Source organism: Aedes aegypti, chromosome 3, assembly GCF_002204515.2.
Source record: "Aedes aegypti strain LVP_AGWG chromosome 3, AaegL5.0 Primary Assembly, whole genome shotgun sequence".
NCBI lineage: Eukaryota > Metazoa > Arthropoda > Insecta > Diptera > Culicidae > Aedes > Aedes aegypti.
The window spans coordinates 269,727,456-269,743,295 of record NC_035109.1 but is presented as its reverse complement, the minus strand read 5'-3'; the positions used below and the strand labels follow the sequence as shown (position 1 = coordinate 269,743,295).

At 37.3% G+C, this 15,840-nt stretch overlaps 1 protein-coding gene and 1 long non-coding RNA gene across 2 annotated transcripts; one reads left to right on the top strand and one right to left on the bottom strand.

Moving 5' to 3' along the window:
- Positions 1-2,153: 2,153 nt before the first annotated feature.
- LOC5577239 lies at positions 2,154-8,721 on the top strand. The gene is made up of 3 exons (XM_001656295.2): positions 2,154-2,340; positions 2,497-2,700; positions 6,925-8,721. The coding sequence occupies exons 1-3, from the start codon at positions 2,267-2,269 to the stop codon at positions 8,636-8,638; spliced, it is 1,992 nt and encodes a 663-aa protein (XP_001656345.2). The 5' UTR covers positions 2,154-2,266; the 3' UTR covers positions 8,639-8,721.
- Positions 3,100-4,232, bottom strand: LOC110678599. Its single transcript, XR_002501770.1, has 3 exons — positions 4,193-4,232; positions 3,371-3,843; positions 3,100-3,139 (listed from the first exon to the last, which is right to left on the bottom strand). It is a non-coding gene; the product is annotated as an uncharacterized LOC110678599 (long non-coding RNA).
- Positions 8,722-15,840: the final 7,119 nt, after the last annotated feature.

The window sequence follows — 15,840 nt, the reverse complement described above, 5'->3', positions numbered from 1 at the left end:
ACTATTCAAAAACAACACCGCGTACCTTTAGAAGCTTCTTCCAAAACGACTTGTATCCTCCGAAAAAAAAAAAACAAAATATTTAATCAAGTAAATGTGAAAAACCACAAAAATATCACACTTTCAAGAACTTATTATGGAAAAGCTTAAAATTGACCAATCATAATAGAAATCAAATCTAACACATGTATAAAGTTATTTCCTCTGTAAATTGACACAATGAGATTCAAATAAAAAATCTATGTTCGCAATGCCAAAGTAAATCACGAAAGCGCCCAAGTACGTTAGGCAGTAGGGAGAGAGAAGGGGTCTTCAGTAGTATGTGGTAGTATTATGGTTCCATTTTTCATACAAAAGCTGTTACGTAGGGGAGGAGGGGTCTCAAATTTTGCTTACCGTAATCCGGGGTAACATTGATCAGCGGGGTAACATTGATCGGGATGACTCATCTTGTTAAACGTTCAAATAAAGATTTATTGATGAAGCATTTTCGAACCATGAATGGTGCCTCTCTTTTGTATATTCATAAGCTAATGATAATTAAGGTTTTTGCCAAAATTGCGTTTAGTTCATGCGCAAATTTGTCAACTTTTTGAAACAATGATTTCTATCATTTTCACTGACACTACCGAAAATTCATGTCTCACATGAGTTCTGCAGACGATGTGATCAAGGAAAATGCGGGTGTTACTAAAAATGGCATCGCTGAAAACGATTCCGTTGCCAAATCTTTCATAAGTTTATTCATTTAGGCAACATTTACTAAATACTATTACGAATGTAGAATTTCCTGAGGAAATTGCCTACTTTTAGGCGTATTACGCGGTTCAAGGTGTTTTTAATTTTGTAATAACTCAAAAAGTAAATGACTTGTAAGAGTTTGGTCTTCATATTCGGCTTCAGGGGCCCTGATTTTAGTAAGTGACGACATTTCCAATATTAGCGAACGTTGTTTACTTGGGTGATCAATGTTACCCCATATCAGCTGAATCAAAAAATCACTTAAAACATTTATTTAAACATGTTTAAATCTTTCGAAAAACAAAATAAAGTACATAGCTAGGAGCGGTGGGTGCCAGTACTTGTTTTAAAAATATGAAACTTGTAACATTTGTATTGTGAAATGAAAAATTTAAGAAAAACTAAAAAAAAAGATCAATGTTACTCCGGATTACGGTACGTAATATTTGATTAGTTCCATTGTATTTTCTGCAAATAATGATTATTCCACTCAAACTTTTTCCCCACCTTACTCTAGAAGTTTTCATGCAAATTTTGCATACTGCCGAATGCAAAACAAGTCATCCTATGTGATTTTGATCCATTCTCAACCCCGACGATGGTATATTTCCCGCTCACGCCTTGAATCGCTGATGACCATTCCAATAAGGTATGTTGTTGGTAGAACGAAAAGCTCCGACCGCCCCGCCTAAAAGTATACTCTATTCGCCACCAGTGGTGCACCCGACAGCGCCCGTGCTGACATCGTGTGCTAAAAAGGGCAAGCAAGGCAAAAGCTCGCCATGTTGGGTGATTGTCGCCTTTTCTACATTGGATTAGCTTGCAACTGCCGGGGATATTGCATACAAGTTTGAACGCAGTGTGGAAGCACCTCCAGAAAGCTCATTTTGGAAGACTCAAGTCGAAGTGGAAGTTCCGCTGAGCGGATAATTTATGATTCGGCGATAATTGGAAAATATGCGGCACTTTAGGGATCTCATGCTTATTTATGGAGTTTAAAAAGCGATGTTTGGTTCATTTATTGCTTCGAGAGATATGCTTCGGTGATCAGATAAAAAATCAAGAGGATTGATTTTTAAATTTTGAAAATTTGAATCAAACTTGAGTTTTGAACAGTAATTTGTTTTGAAATAACGGTAATCCGTTTTGGACTATTGATTTTTAAAAGCTTTGGTAACATTACAAGAACCGGAAGTACAAAGTATAATTAATGCAACGAAATGCTTCCGGTATTTGCCACCAGATGTCTTCGCCGACACAAAAGCACGCTGTAGCATGGACAACAACCATGCTTCGGGTCGTAATTCAAAATGGACGCCAAAGAAGGTGAGCTTTCGAAGCTCTGCCGGTGTGCTACTATCTTTTGGTCGGAAGTGGAACTGGCCGCGCCAAACGGTATACCGTCCCCAAGGGTTCGGTACCGGAACATCCAACTGTCATATCTCAAAAAGCAAATGTTTGCATCGGCATCATTTTTGTCGTGAAGATAATTTACTAATTTTGCCCTGAAAAGTGATATTAAACTATGGTTCTTGTGTACTGCATATTCGATAAGTGCGGCAATCAACGGAAAAAGAATGGCAAGATATCCTTCTTCAGGTGAGTTCCCTTCGAGCGGATGTTGCTTTTGCTAGGTTTTTTTTTTCTATGAGAGCCAAAGGTAAAGTAGGCGAGTAGGCAAAGAGTAGCCTACTATGATCTCTCACACTGATACTGATTTGTATGTGTGCTTCGTGCTGCGCCCTCTTTCCGCAGTTTTCCAAAGGAGCCGGAACTGTTGCAAAAGTGGATCGACTTCATCAACGACCATAACCCGACTAAGATGAATGAGAAACAGCTGGACAGGGAAAAGATGAAACTTTGCCATATGCACTTCGAGAAGAACCAGGTGGTGACCAAGTCGAACAACGACCGGGTGCTGATACGGAACTCGGTTCCGCGATGCCCGCCGGGAATAATGTAAGTATTTTGGACTTTTTTTTTTACAACGGACAGTAAAAGATACATTGATTTAATGATAGTTTTATCGTTATCAGAAATGAATAACTTTATTAGGAAAACTTATACCATTCATTTGACTTACTTCGGCACAGAGGATTGATTTTAACCCTTATGAAGACAAGTTAGAACATTACACTGAGACTGAGACAAAATACTTTATCATTTCTTAAGAACTATACCTGGTCCGTCCGACTCGGGCTCAGATTGGGTACCACTTTTAGTACTGCATTTGGTCCCTCGGTAGTGCAAAAGGTACCCAAGTTTGACAGATCGCAGTACACTTTTCACGGCATTCTAGATTACCTTATGAGCCATAAAATTTTGGGCAACTGCAAGGGGCACGGGGGTCTTTAATGTGTCTTTGACTATACTGCCGTGAATCGCAAGTCAGTCCCATCTGTAAAAAGTAGGCATTGAGATAATGGACTGTAAAGTTTTCAAACTCGTTTTCCAAACGAATATTCAAAAAATTCCAGAGGTTTGGACGATGTTCCAATCTTAAGCCACACCTCAAATTTTCAAGAGCACAAGACTTGAGAACCAAACAGTGCTTCGCGTTGAAAATCTATCCCATTGGTCACCACCAGCAAGCAAGCAATTTGATTGGTTTTCAACGTTTTATAATCACCTTAATGAAACTTTCACATCTTGCTTTTCATTACGATGTCTTTCCGAGAAAAATATAAAGATGATCAAAACAAGTTACATTTTTGTGTTCCATGCAGCCCGGTGCTAGGCAACCATGTTTTCGAGGTCAACATCAAACCCAAGAGCAACAACGTGCATTGGCGTAATCATATTAGGGTAATTTTTCTCCGATATTTTAATGTGTTCCACGCTAACCATATCAACTCAAATTAACTTCTGTACTGCAAACGGATAGTTTGCAACCGTTTATTTGTGTTAACATAACTGTTGTTGTGAGAAAAAAAATTTTTCGGCAAAAAATATTTCGCCCTCCTTGATTGTTAGTCCCTAAACGACTTTTTGTTTACAAACATTGAGTTGTCAGTGGGAACCACTTCCCAGTGGGAACCAGAGATGTTTGCTCGTTATTTTCCAATGGGCGGTGTCAGTAGGCTGGTTCCATGGTACGAAAGTCTGTAATGGGACTGATATACGGTTACTTTTCATTCATTTTCTAATTTCTTTATTAGTATCGTTTTGAACATTACATTATTTTTTATATCTAAGTATTCTGTGTTAGGAAACACTATCCAGGTTATTACGAGCGCTAATGGCTGCCGCAAACAGGCTCGCATTCTGATAGGGATCAGTCGATATGACGTTTGGCTTGGGTCAGCTCAATATAAAACGACCCAAGCCAAACGTCAAATCGACTGTTCCCTACCAGAAAGTGAGCGTATTTGCGGCAGCCATTAGCGCTTTTAAAAAGCTGGATAATCATTATTTGATAAAACTAAGTTAAGCAGATTGGAGTACCTTGTACCTTTCAATTCCTTTCAAGAGTAACTGACACTGAAGAAGACAGCAAGTGGTAGTCGAAATACGCGTATCTGTCAAAGATAAGCATTTAGGGCGGAATCAAAAGATACAAGGTACTCCAATCTACTTTTAAGTTTCTTTTTTGAGATTCTGCTCAGAGAATTCGAATACATTAAAAGAGTAAATTAAGCAATTACAGTCAACTCTCCATGTCACTATGTTTAAGGGACCATCAAATTAGGGAGGTGTCGAGTTATAGATCACAAATCAGTTTCCCAGTCAGGTGAAGAACTTGCTCATATGTAAATAAAGAGTTTAAAAAAACACAAATCATCGCACGGTATAAAAATTAATATAGTAAAACGTGAAATAAGCGCAAATGCGATCCAAGGGACCATCGAGGTAGCCATGGAAACCAACTTTTAGTATGGTTCTCTAACTCGGTATCTAGATGCGAAATATCGTATAAGGAAGAGTTGATTGTACAGTCGACTCTCCACATCCCTATATCAAAGGGACCATCGAGATAGGGGGAGATCGAGACAAAGAACATTTTTGAATGAATACTAGAAACCGCTCTATTGTCAGGAAAGTAGGGAAAATAATAAACAATCAGACGTCATTCCAAGTTTCTACATTATTCAGGATTGCGAAAATCTGGTCTAGTATCCTTCGATATTCGGCGTATAGGCAAATATAATACGCGACCATGATAGAGGACGCTGGGGAAGAAGGACATATGAAGAGAAAATCATGAATGGAAATTACATCGAGATATGGAGAGTCGACTGCATAACTATATGGGCAACTTTCTTGGAAGAACACTTCAAGGGATTCAGAGAATAAATATGTGTTGCGACCCTACATAAAAGAACCTGCATAATATTGTTGCAGTTCCCGAATATATTCTGTTGATTTCCAATCTTATTATTGATTGATAAAATATCGATAGATACCTTCAACGCGTGCCATTGATGGCGTACTTTAAAAATATCGTAAACATTTCTGATAATGAAAATAGATATGGTTTAAAGCATAGTGACATTTGAACGCACGAACTCTCATATACACTCGTCATACATGTGGTGTAATTACGACCAACAGGCAAGCGATAATAATTAGCGAAAGTCCGAAAAAGGAACCCCAGCAGAAATAACACGCGACGGTTAACTGAAAGGGAATTAGGGTTTTGTTCTACTTCGTCGTAAGCGCTATTATTCGTCGTATCAAACTTTAAATGTTCCACTACGGTGGATATTCAAACTTACCTGCAACATAGATTCATTATCCAAGTGTAATAGGGTGGCCAAAACTAGTACACCTCGCCTAATGAACAGGTGGCGACGAAGTGCAAAGTCAGTTCTCCGCTCTTACGTTTGTGTTGGTATCACTGTGGAAGCTGATTACATGCTGAATACCGTCTACTCAGAAGGTGGTCATTGTTCACTCCCACACTCCTCCATTGCTGTTTGCGTTTGACGTGCAAATCAATTCCTGAGAGAAACTCGCGAAGAGGAAAAATATTTACGTCATATGCAGCCCAGATTCCCCTCTCACGAAACGTCAAATGCAGCCCACCGTTTTTATGGCTGAAAAAGTGAAAAGTATTGTGTTCAAAGTAAACTGTTATTGAAAACCTCAGTCGGCGGAGCAGTTTTTTTCAAAGTTGCTGATGAATCTAAGCAGAAGATTAATTATTGCTAATGTCTGCTACGTTTGCTGGCATGAAATTTCACTCAAACGGCTATTTATGATTCGATGTGATGCAAACTGTTTTGATTTTGCATGAGTTTTTGACGTTTACTGGCCTTGTTGTTTACTAATTTCACGAAGGAGGGAAAGAGAGAGACAGAGTTTTGTGCAGAGCCCCATATCACCGCCAACCTAGCAATGAAAATCAATCTTCGACTTCGCCTTCCTTGTTGAAAACTGTTGTACTCCACCACTTTCTGGTGCACAGTTCCGCGTTCTATAATCTATAGAGCTCGATATTGTATTCTCTAACTTTCGGCTTCCACTTTACATAATCCACAGTCAACGAGTCTCCCTCTCTGAACCGCACTCCTCGCTAAACTGTCACATTCACAGTCTCAATCCAAACTACTCAATTTCCATCTAATGCAACCTTAATGACAAGGTTTGTACATCGCTGCAAGGTGAAACTATTTACTTACGACTGCTCATTAATGCAAGGCACCACAAAAACCATACCGCGTTTGGTGTTCCCGCATTTGATATTTGCATTTCAAACGCACACAGCAATATTTAGAAACAGTATGTGTAAAAAAAAAATAAAAAAAAGTCAACATCCACAGTCCAAAATGATGAAAGTTGTAAGAAAAATATATGTAACATTTTAAGCTATGTCTAACGTGCTGCGAAAATTTCATCCAAATCAGTTCAAAAATAACTGAGATCTAGTCTACCAAAATTGATCATTTTATATGGACAATAAAAAAAGTTGCAATTATTTTGTCCAATTCTGTATTGTACACGAAACTGCGTTGGTGATGGAAATAATTGTTGTTTTCATATTTTCGGTTGTACTGCAATATTGAAATTACTCTAACGACAAGGTTTACAAGATTTACAGACTCTACTGCTTTTAGCTCTCTAAACGTCTGTACATTGATTTTGTTTCATATTATTTTTCTCAAATTGTATGAAACATAGAGTTGCTTCGCAATAACATTTAACATTTTAAATGGCAAGGTTCTTTTTATTCTTTATTTCCAGTGATAAAGCACATGCTTTTAAAAAATCCAAAAGCAACAAGAAGTCCAAAAAGGTTAAGGAAACCAAAGGTTCAAACTCACAAACCAATAAATCTGAAACAACGGTTAATACCGATGCTAAGTCAAAAACCAGCTCAGCTATAGCAGATGGTCCACCGCTTTATCACACCATCAACGGATACGTGGTTGACCTGCGGATTGCGGCTCTGCAGGAAACCTTTCGTCTACCCAATGGAAAGCTGATACAAGTGCGACGTCAACCGAAAAAGAGTTCAGGTCCGGAAACAGAACCTCCACACCATCAACTTCCAACACGGCCGCAACCGCAGTCAAAGTCTCCAACATCTTCAGCACAACTCCCAAAGCCAAATGGACCGGCTGTTAGTGGATCGCCAGTTTTAGAATTACCGACAGGCCCTGCACGATCGTTATCAGTCTTGCCAACACCACTCACCAGCACACACAGCACGAGACCCTCGAAAACCTACACCAATCGACGATCAGTCGTTCAACCTGCACGGACACCAGCAGCTCTTCGCGCGAATGCATCATCCGACACGACTATAGGACCAGTCGTGTATCCTCCCACGTTATCTTCCCTGCAAGCCTTGATGCATAAGACCCACGAGGAAACTCAGTTCGGCAACCAAATGAAAGAGTTCGAGAACCGACTGATCAACATCGCCGAAATCTCTTTGCACGTGGTTTCCAAAATCAACAACTTACTGAACTCGAATCCGTACAAAAATGCCGCCGACTCGAGGGACATCAAGTACCTCTATCACTCCCTAGGTTACCTTCTCGAGTACGCCGTTGGGCGATTCAATGGGGTAGAGCAAAGCTGCGTGAAGGATATTCGGAACATGGGATATACCAATAAATGCGATCTAGGTCCACTCATCGACAAACTTGGCGAAGAAACGCCCACAGAAAAGGAAACTTCAACTGATAAGCCAACTGAAGAAAGCCCACCAGCTACTAAGCCGACCGAAGACAAGTCGCCAACAGAACCCCTCGTGGAGAAAAGTACACCCAAAGCTGTTGAAGAAAAAGCGCCAGAACCACAGCCGGAATCTCCGGAGTCAGAGGAGCCGGATGAAGACGATGATTGTGCGATCATCGAACCGCGAACGGACATCATCGAAGTCGATTCGGACGACGACAGCGACGACGATGACAATGGAAGCGGCGGTCATCCTGCTGAACCAGCAACGAGTTCTCTGAACCCAAGACAGCTGCGGATATGCTCCGATACGGAAAGTATCGATCGTGATGAAAGCTCGAACCAATCTGGGCAATCGGGAAAGGCGGTGCCTCAAAAGGAGTCATTAAGTAGCAGCAAAGAAAAGCAGGCAAACGTTCAGCAACAATCAAGTGTTCAGGCAGAAGCACAGACGATAGAGGAAACGACGGAGATCGAGGTGGTGATGAATGAAGTGGAGGAGACGACGATCGTGCATGATTACTATTACGAAGCGTACACGGACGACGATGAAGACGGAGATGATGTGCAAGTGCAACAAGCAGACATTGAAACGATGGAAGTGGATGACGATGATGACGGCGATAGCAGTAATTCGCGGGAGAAACTAGACGGTGAAGAAGAGACGGAAGAACTGATAGAAATAATTGAGGGAGATATAGACCTGGAGCTGGAAGAAGGTCAAGAGTATAAGGTGATCGAAGTGGTCGAGGGTGATCTCGAGAATTGGTGAGAAAATGTTGTATAGAACATTTAGTTTAGTACATTAGATCTCTAAGACACATGTTTTGAATATAAGGAAAAAATGAAATGATACATATGATAGATCTCACATTAATGGAATATCCGAATACCCTAAGTCTAGTTTGAGTTATGTTTGAAGACTAGTGCCATTGGTATCGTTGTTCATTTTTTCGACGGCTATGAATTGCTTGTTCACGCTAAGAAAATATTATACTGGATGGCTTAAATACCATTCTAAAACCATATTTGGTCTATTTACTCATTGTGATGCATTTTGAAATTTTAAACATGGTTAGTATAAACAGATTTTATATCCGGAAATGATTTTTTGGAAATTATTTAATTTATGCATAAATGTTTAAAATCCTGAACACTGAATAAAATTAGCCATTTTTTCCTGTTGTGAACAAAAACAAAACAAAAATAAAATAACGCTTAATATTCGTATGAAACGTATTTATTTTCACTCAAATCTTGCAATTGTTTATCATTTGTGATCCATTATATTGTATTTGATGCTCAGTGTTGATTGCAATGCCAATCACATCCACTTCTTGCCGCGGCATGCTGCTTCGATAAGATTCATAATCCACAAGCTTGTTGTAGTTCTTCCCACAATTCTTTCCGGCTAGCTCCCGATGATCGCAATGGAGCTCTTCCCTGAGTTGAACTGAAAAATTTAGATAAAATTTCTAAATATCGAGATGCCATGGGAAAACCGAACTTACCTTCATATTCATTGGTATTGCTTGATTGTTTCATTCCCATCCGCCACCGCCAGGATGCACTGTAAGACCAAAGTACCCTTTAAAGGGTAAAAAAGTACCCTCTTTGAGAGAAACTAGTTTAACTCATAAAAAGAGTAAAGGGCCTTTACTCATTAAAGAGTAGACGGCTTGTAGGGTAGAAGTACCAATTATGGCTATAGTACCAATTATGGCAATAGTGGGAACAAAAACAGATTTTTCTTATTGTTTCACTAGACTATAATGGCTTATATTCACAGGAATGATTAAACTATTTGTTTTTGATGGTAACTAAACCTTGAAAAGAACATTCGTGCAATAAACTTCGAAAAATGAACATTTGAAAATTTTGCCTCACATATATGTCACCTTCTTAGCAGTTGGCTAATGGACCTCCGTTACGAAATGTATGTTTTCATCCTGATAAACTGTTTCAACCGATGAATGTATGTTGCCTAGTGAGAACAAATGAATAAATTTAGCTGGTATGCAATCAATTCTACTGTTTAAAGTTGGAAATCGTGTTATTTCCACTATGTCGATAACTGGTACAAAGAGTGTATGAGAGCCCAATTATGGCAATACTCTGGAGGCGGTTTGTTTACATTTTTTGATCAGTGAAATAAAAGAAGTAAAGCTATTTCGCGGGTGACTTCCACGACGGGACGGTTCGGTAAGGCATTATCTTCATGTTTTGTACTCAATTATCAAGATTTTTCAATCACACCTTCGAAAACGTTCGCAGGAGGAAGATGCTAATTTCATGGTAGAGCGACACTCGATTTTTGAATTTTCCCTCTTTTATCGTTAAAAATTGGCACTCAAAAGGTAATGTGAGATCATTAATGCTGTTTTGTATCATAATTTGCATTTACACTACATTTTGACTTCTTTTTCGAAAATTAATTTTCTCCCATGAACCCATTGCAAAAAATTGATTTAACATCTATTTAACCCAAAATTTTTGGAAAATTTTATGAGTGATATCTTCATTACATATTAGCGTTGCATTATCATTCGCTCTTCATTGTGTTTGAGTTCATTTCGTGCAAATATTCGATAGTCCATAATTGGTACACTTTTATGTCGAATGCTAGGAACGCTATTGCCATAATTGGTACAAAGACAACGCTTTTTAAAATCCATTTTTAGAAGCTTAAAATCAATTTAGTACTAAAACTGTTTAAATCAACAGATTCGCAAGGCTTTAAACTAGTAATTGACACCAACAAGTCATGCTTGCGTTTTAGAAACGCAGTTACAACTTGATTTTTATCACTACTGTTGACATATTGCATCCATAATTGGTACACCTACCCTACGTCAAATCAACGAGTGAATTTTACCCATTATCCAGGAAAATAGTTTTTGGGAAACAGAGTAAAATTTACTCTTATTTTTGCAAATATTAAATTTTAATTATTTTAATATTCATTTTCGTATATGAAATCATCAGCTCTGAGACTTATAAATACAAGAAAGATTTATTCAATACAAGATTTAAAATAAAAATGTTAATCCAAGAGAATAATCCATTCGTCAACTAGCTCTATGGGGCAGGTGCTCCTGGTAGTTTTATACAGCGGAACATGCAACGGGATGTATTGAGCAGCAAAATCATTCTATAAAATATTTTATTGTTTGTTTAAATAGATGACGCTAAAAGAAAAGAAAGGTAACCTACCTTCTATGAATCCGCATTTTTAAATGCTTATTACTGTTATAATATTAACAAACTAAAGAACAATAAACGTTGTTTCGTGAATCTAATATACAAAATTGCAAGAACTTTTTCACCCATTAAAGGGTAAATAGACGGAATATATTAATGGGCATAAAATACCCTTTATTTCAAAAAAATAAAGTACCCTTTATTTGACGTTTCCATATATCAGAAAATAAAGGGTATTTTTCCCACATTAAAGGGTAATGCCGAGTTTACAGTGTGCACACTGTAGCCGTCGCTGAAAAAACGTGATCGAAATTGTTTTGACCTTGAAATCATGATTTTAGAACTATAGTGTCTTCGAGAAAGTTTTTCCATAAAATAATCGCTATTTTATGAAAGTGTCAATTTGGTGATTAATCCACCTAAAAGTGAGAACGAAATTTTATTTTTCGTATTTATGAATTTAAAAATAAACTTTATTCGGGAAAGTTGTAGGTAATATTAGAAGAAACAACTTTGCTGAAGACACCGTATGCATATTTTTTGATTTTCATGTACATGTGTGGAGTTTTTTGTGGAACGCCCCTACAAATCACTTTTTTCATCATAACTTGGTTGGATGATTTTGTACAATTTTCAATTGTTCTAGTGTTATTTGTTACTTGCAAAAACGCATAACTTTCTCCAAAAGAGCATATTTTTATCTCTCATACTTTCCGAGTAATTGAAGGTTTTATATAAAATTTTGCACCTTTTTGACACTAATAATCATTAGGTCGCGCACATTTCCGCAGTCTGAAACATGCTCATCCAATGGTTTGAAACTAATACTATAAAAAGCAGAGAAAGCCGCTTTTAGCCTGCTTTAGCCTGACGGTCTTGTATTGGCTTAACTTGAATATCTGGCATCACTGTATCGAATTTTATGCAATAAAGTCAACAATATAATCAATCAACAAAAGGTCGGAATAATCTGTTCAGACAAGTTTATCACAGACAAACAGACAACATATCCAACACACTTTTCGTCGTTCACCTTTCCAACGTTAGCTGTTTATTTTTTGCAGAAAAACACTTCTGCAGGAAGTCTCAGTCCTTTCTTGATAATTTTTCGGAGCTCACAGCAAAAAATAAAATGTATAATATAACTATGAAACATTTATTTTTTCCTTTAAAATTCATATGCAATTTATAAATCAGTAAATATTAATGTTTAAGATTATCATCATTATTTTTAGCTCCGCTATCACTGGTTTGTTCGTTATCTATTTTAACCAAAAGAATTTCCCATCCTGATAAGGAAACACTTTTTTCTCGGGAATGTTCTAATAGATATAATCACAGGATTTGATGTCGCCAACAAACAGTGTAATAATTCTTAGTCAGTATCAATTCTGGAGATCCTCCCTGCAATTCTTGATATCCTTGTTACATCCTCTTGAGCCTCTTCGGTCAACTGTCCAATAGAGACCAAGAAAGAAATTACCTCACTTCCTCGTATAAGGATTCAGTGTACAAAGCGTTAAGCAAATTTCTCCATAGTATCGATGTTACTGAATCGATTCACATTTGAACTGTCGAATCTATTTATCGATTTAATCGAATCCTTTGCATCTATATATTTGAATTGAAATTTATGAAGTTTGGGATGGGATCAAATGAATTAGCAGTCGACACCAATATCTTTCAATAAAATCAGTTTTCATATTCGATACAACAGATTCACTAATTAAAAATTTGGTTTCTCTCGCATCAATTCATTAAGAAATATTTATCGATTTCTACAAAATGAATCGAATCAAAAACTCGAATTAAGAAAATCAATTCATTTGATTCTAGATGCTCCAAACATCGATTCAAAATATCGATTAATCGTAATGACAACTTAAATATTCGAAATATCAATTTAAACTCAGCCAAAGCTACGGATGCTGATATTGGGTGCCACTCATATAAACTAAAAAGCAATTAAACATTTTGAAATGCATACTTACCGATTTTCTCGCATTAAAACATATTTACACAATTATGAAGAAACAATCCACAATCGCCTTCGTGTACTGCAGTTCTACGCATATTTGGCTCGCAGCTCATAAGGTTTACATAGAAAATGGGACAAGTAAGTGTAGATGAGCAGTGTAAGCAAGTTGTAATTTATGAATGGTCCCTTTTATACATGGGTTCGATCACCACGAATGAACAAATTCAACAAAATGTTATCATAGAAAAATGTATGAACAAATTTTGTTACATGATCTTTAATATGATCATCTTAAGATTTCAGTAATTCCGCTGTTTTATTTTGTATGATGCTGATAAATAACCTTCACCAATCGTATCATCAATCAATCGGTTCTGGTGATGGCAAACCACATGACACGAGGGTAAATATTTCCGATAACTATTACTAATATTCTAAAATATTTCAACAAATGTTTTTTTTGCATTCTCCACAAATTATCAACTATTTATTGTAAAATGCATAAATGTTATAATTGTGAATAAAACTAAAATATAGGGATTTCGAATCTATGACAAAAGGTCGAAAGGACAAAAGGTCGAAGAACAAAAAAGAAGGAACAAAAGGTCGAAAATCTTTTTTCAAAGAAGGAACAATTTCCCACCAAGCAAATCATTTTCGACCTTTTGTCCTTTCGACTTTTTGTCTTTCGACCTTTTGTCCTTTCGACGTTTTGTCTTTCGACCTTTTCTCCATAAACCCTACCGATACTGATCGATGTAGTACCGTTGAATCGGTATTCAGCAAAAGTAGTCGGAGCCGGAATCCCTAATTGACCACCTACTTCATATATGGAACTAACGTTAGAAAGGTGAACGATGAAAAGAGTGTATGATATTTAGTCTGTTTGTCTGTGGTAAACCTGTCTGATCAAATTATTCCGATCTGTTGTTGATTGATGTCATTGTTGATATGATTGCATAAAATTCGATACAGTGATGCCAGATATTCAAGTTAAGCCAATACAGGGTGTAGTGAATAAGTGTAAATTATATCTTCTTCTTCTTTCTGGCGTTACGTCCCAACTGGGACAAAGCCTGCTTCTCAGCTTAGTGTTCTTATGAGCACTTCCACAGTTATTAACTGAGAGCTTTCTATGCCAATTGACCATTTTTGCATGTGTATATCGTGTGGCAGGTACGAAGATACTCTATGCCCTGGGAAGTCGAGAAAATTTCCAACCCGAAAAGATCCTCGACCGGTGGGATTCGAACCCACGACCCTCAGCTTGGTCTTGCTGAATAGCTGCGCGTTTACCGCTACGGCTATCTGGGCCTATCTGCATGTAATTAAACATTTTTTCAGACTTTCTTTTGACCGTCAGGCTAAAGCAGGCTAAAAGCGGCTTTCTCTGTATTTCATAGTATTAGTTTCAAACCATTGGATGAGCATGTTTCAGACTGCGGAAATATGCGCGACCTAATGATTATTAGTGTCAAAAAGGTGCGAAATTTTATTTAAAACCTTCAATTACTCGAAAAGTATGAGAGATAAAAATATGCTTTTTTGGAGAAAGTTATGCGTTTTTGCAAGTAACAAATGGTCGGCGTTAAGTCAGAGGGGACCAAGTACAAAACTTGGGAAAATTGGATTATTCTCTCATAAGATGCGAAATTACCTTATCTCCGTTCCACTTTGACCAGATTTGATGAATGCTGTAAATTGCGAGAGATATGTAACAAATTTACTATGAATGATCAATAATAATCGATAAAAGTGTGCAGTCAGAGTGGACCAAGTGCTTATTATCATAATTGCGAAAACGATCAGCTTGCAGAGGTATGCGAGGAAATTAAAAACATTTCAAGAGATTTGTCAGAATTTTCGACATCGAATGATTCTTCTACTTATACATCAATAGAAATTTATAAATATTACTTGTTTCGATGCATTTGATTTTGATTTTTGACCATTTACCATATTTGGATAGGTGGTCAGAAATTGCAACAATTTCTGTGCAGACAGAGCGGACCAAGTGTTGGAAAGCAATAAACTGATCGATTAGTGCATTTTTTTTAGTCAATTTCAGAGTCCGATAGAAGTTTATGGTAGTTCTATGGTATATGTATGGAATGTGCTAGAACCCGCTCATTGGACCAGTATATTTTGGTCAGTACTCAAAATTTTCACTTGGTCCGCTCTGACTGAACACATATTTGAATATTTCTGGTCTTCAATGCCCTGACCCTGCAAAACCTTAATTTTCAAGCTATCGTAATGCCACTGATTTCGGTATTGACGAATGGATTATTAAAGAAATTACGTAACTGGTGTCAAAGGTTCTTTATAATCTGCTCATCTTAGAGATATGCACCCAGTTTGACCATGCAAGCATTAAATGATTTTTATTTTCCTAGAAATTGTTCAGTCAGAGTGGACCAAGTACACATAGCCCATCAGAAAATCGTTCTATCAGAGGTTTAGATTGTGGTTTTTCAAGATTATCACTTCACACTATATTGTTTGGAAGTAACACAAAGATGTGTAGAAATATTGAACCAAAATTTAAACGAGTTCAAAAATTACAGAGCGTTAGACTTTAAACCCATTTTTCTCAAAATATGAAAAATGTCACTTGGTCCACTCTGACTTAACGCCGACCAAATAACACTAGAACAATTGAAAATTGTACAAAATCATCCAACCAAGTTATGATGAAAAAAGTGATTTTTAGGGGTGTTCCACAAAAAACTCCACACATGTACATGAAAATCAAAAAATATGCATACGATGTCTTCAGCGAAGTTGTTTCTTCT

Excerpts from the sequence above, each read along its gene's own strand:
- LOC5577239 (XM_001656295.2), top strand. The coding sequence starts at position 2,267 with ATGGTTCTTGTGTACTGCATATTCGATAAGTGCGGCAATCAACGGAAA. Across the intron at positions 2,341-2,496 it reads GGCAAGATATCCTTCTTCAG|TTTTCCAAAGGAGCCGGAAC; the intron begins GTGAGTTCCCTT and ends CTCTTTCCGCAG. Across the intron at positions 2,701-6,924 it reads CGATGCCCGCCGGGAATAAT|TGATAAAGCACATGCTTTTA; the intron begins GTAAGTATTTTG and ends CTTTATTTCCAG.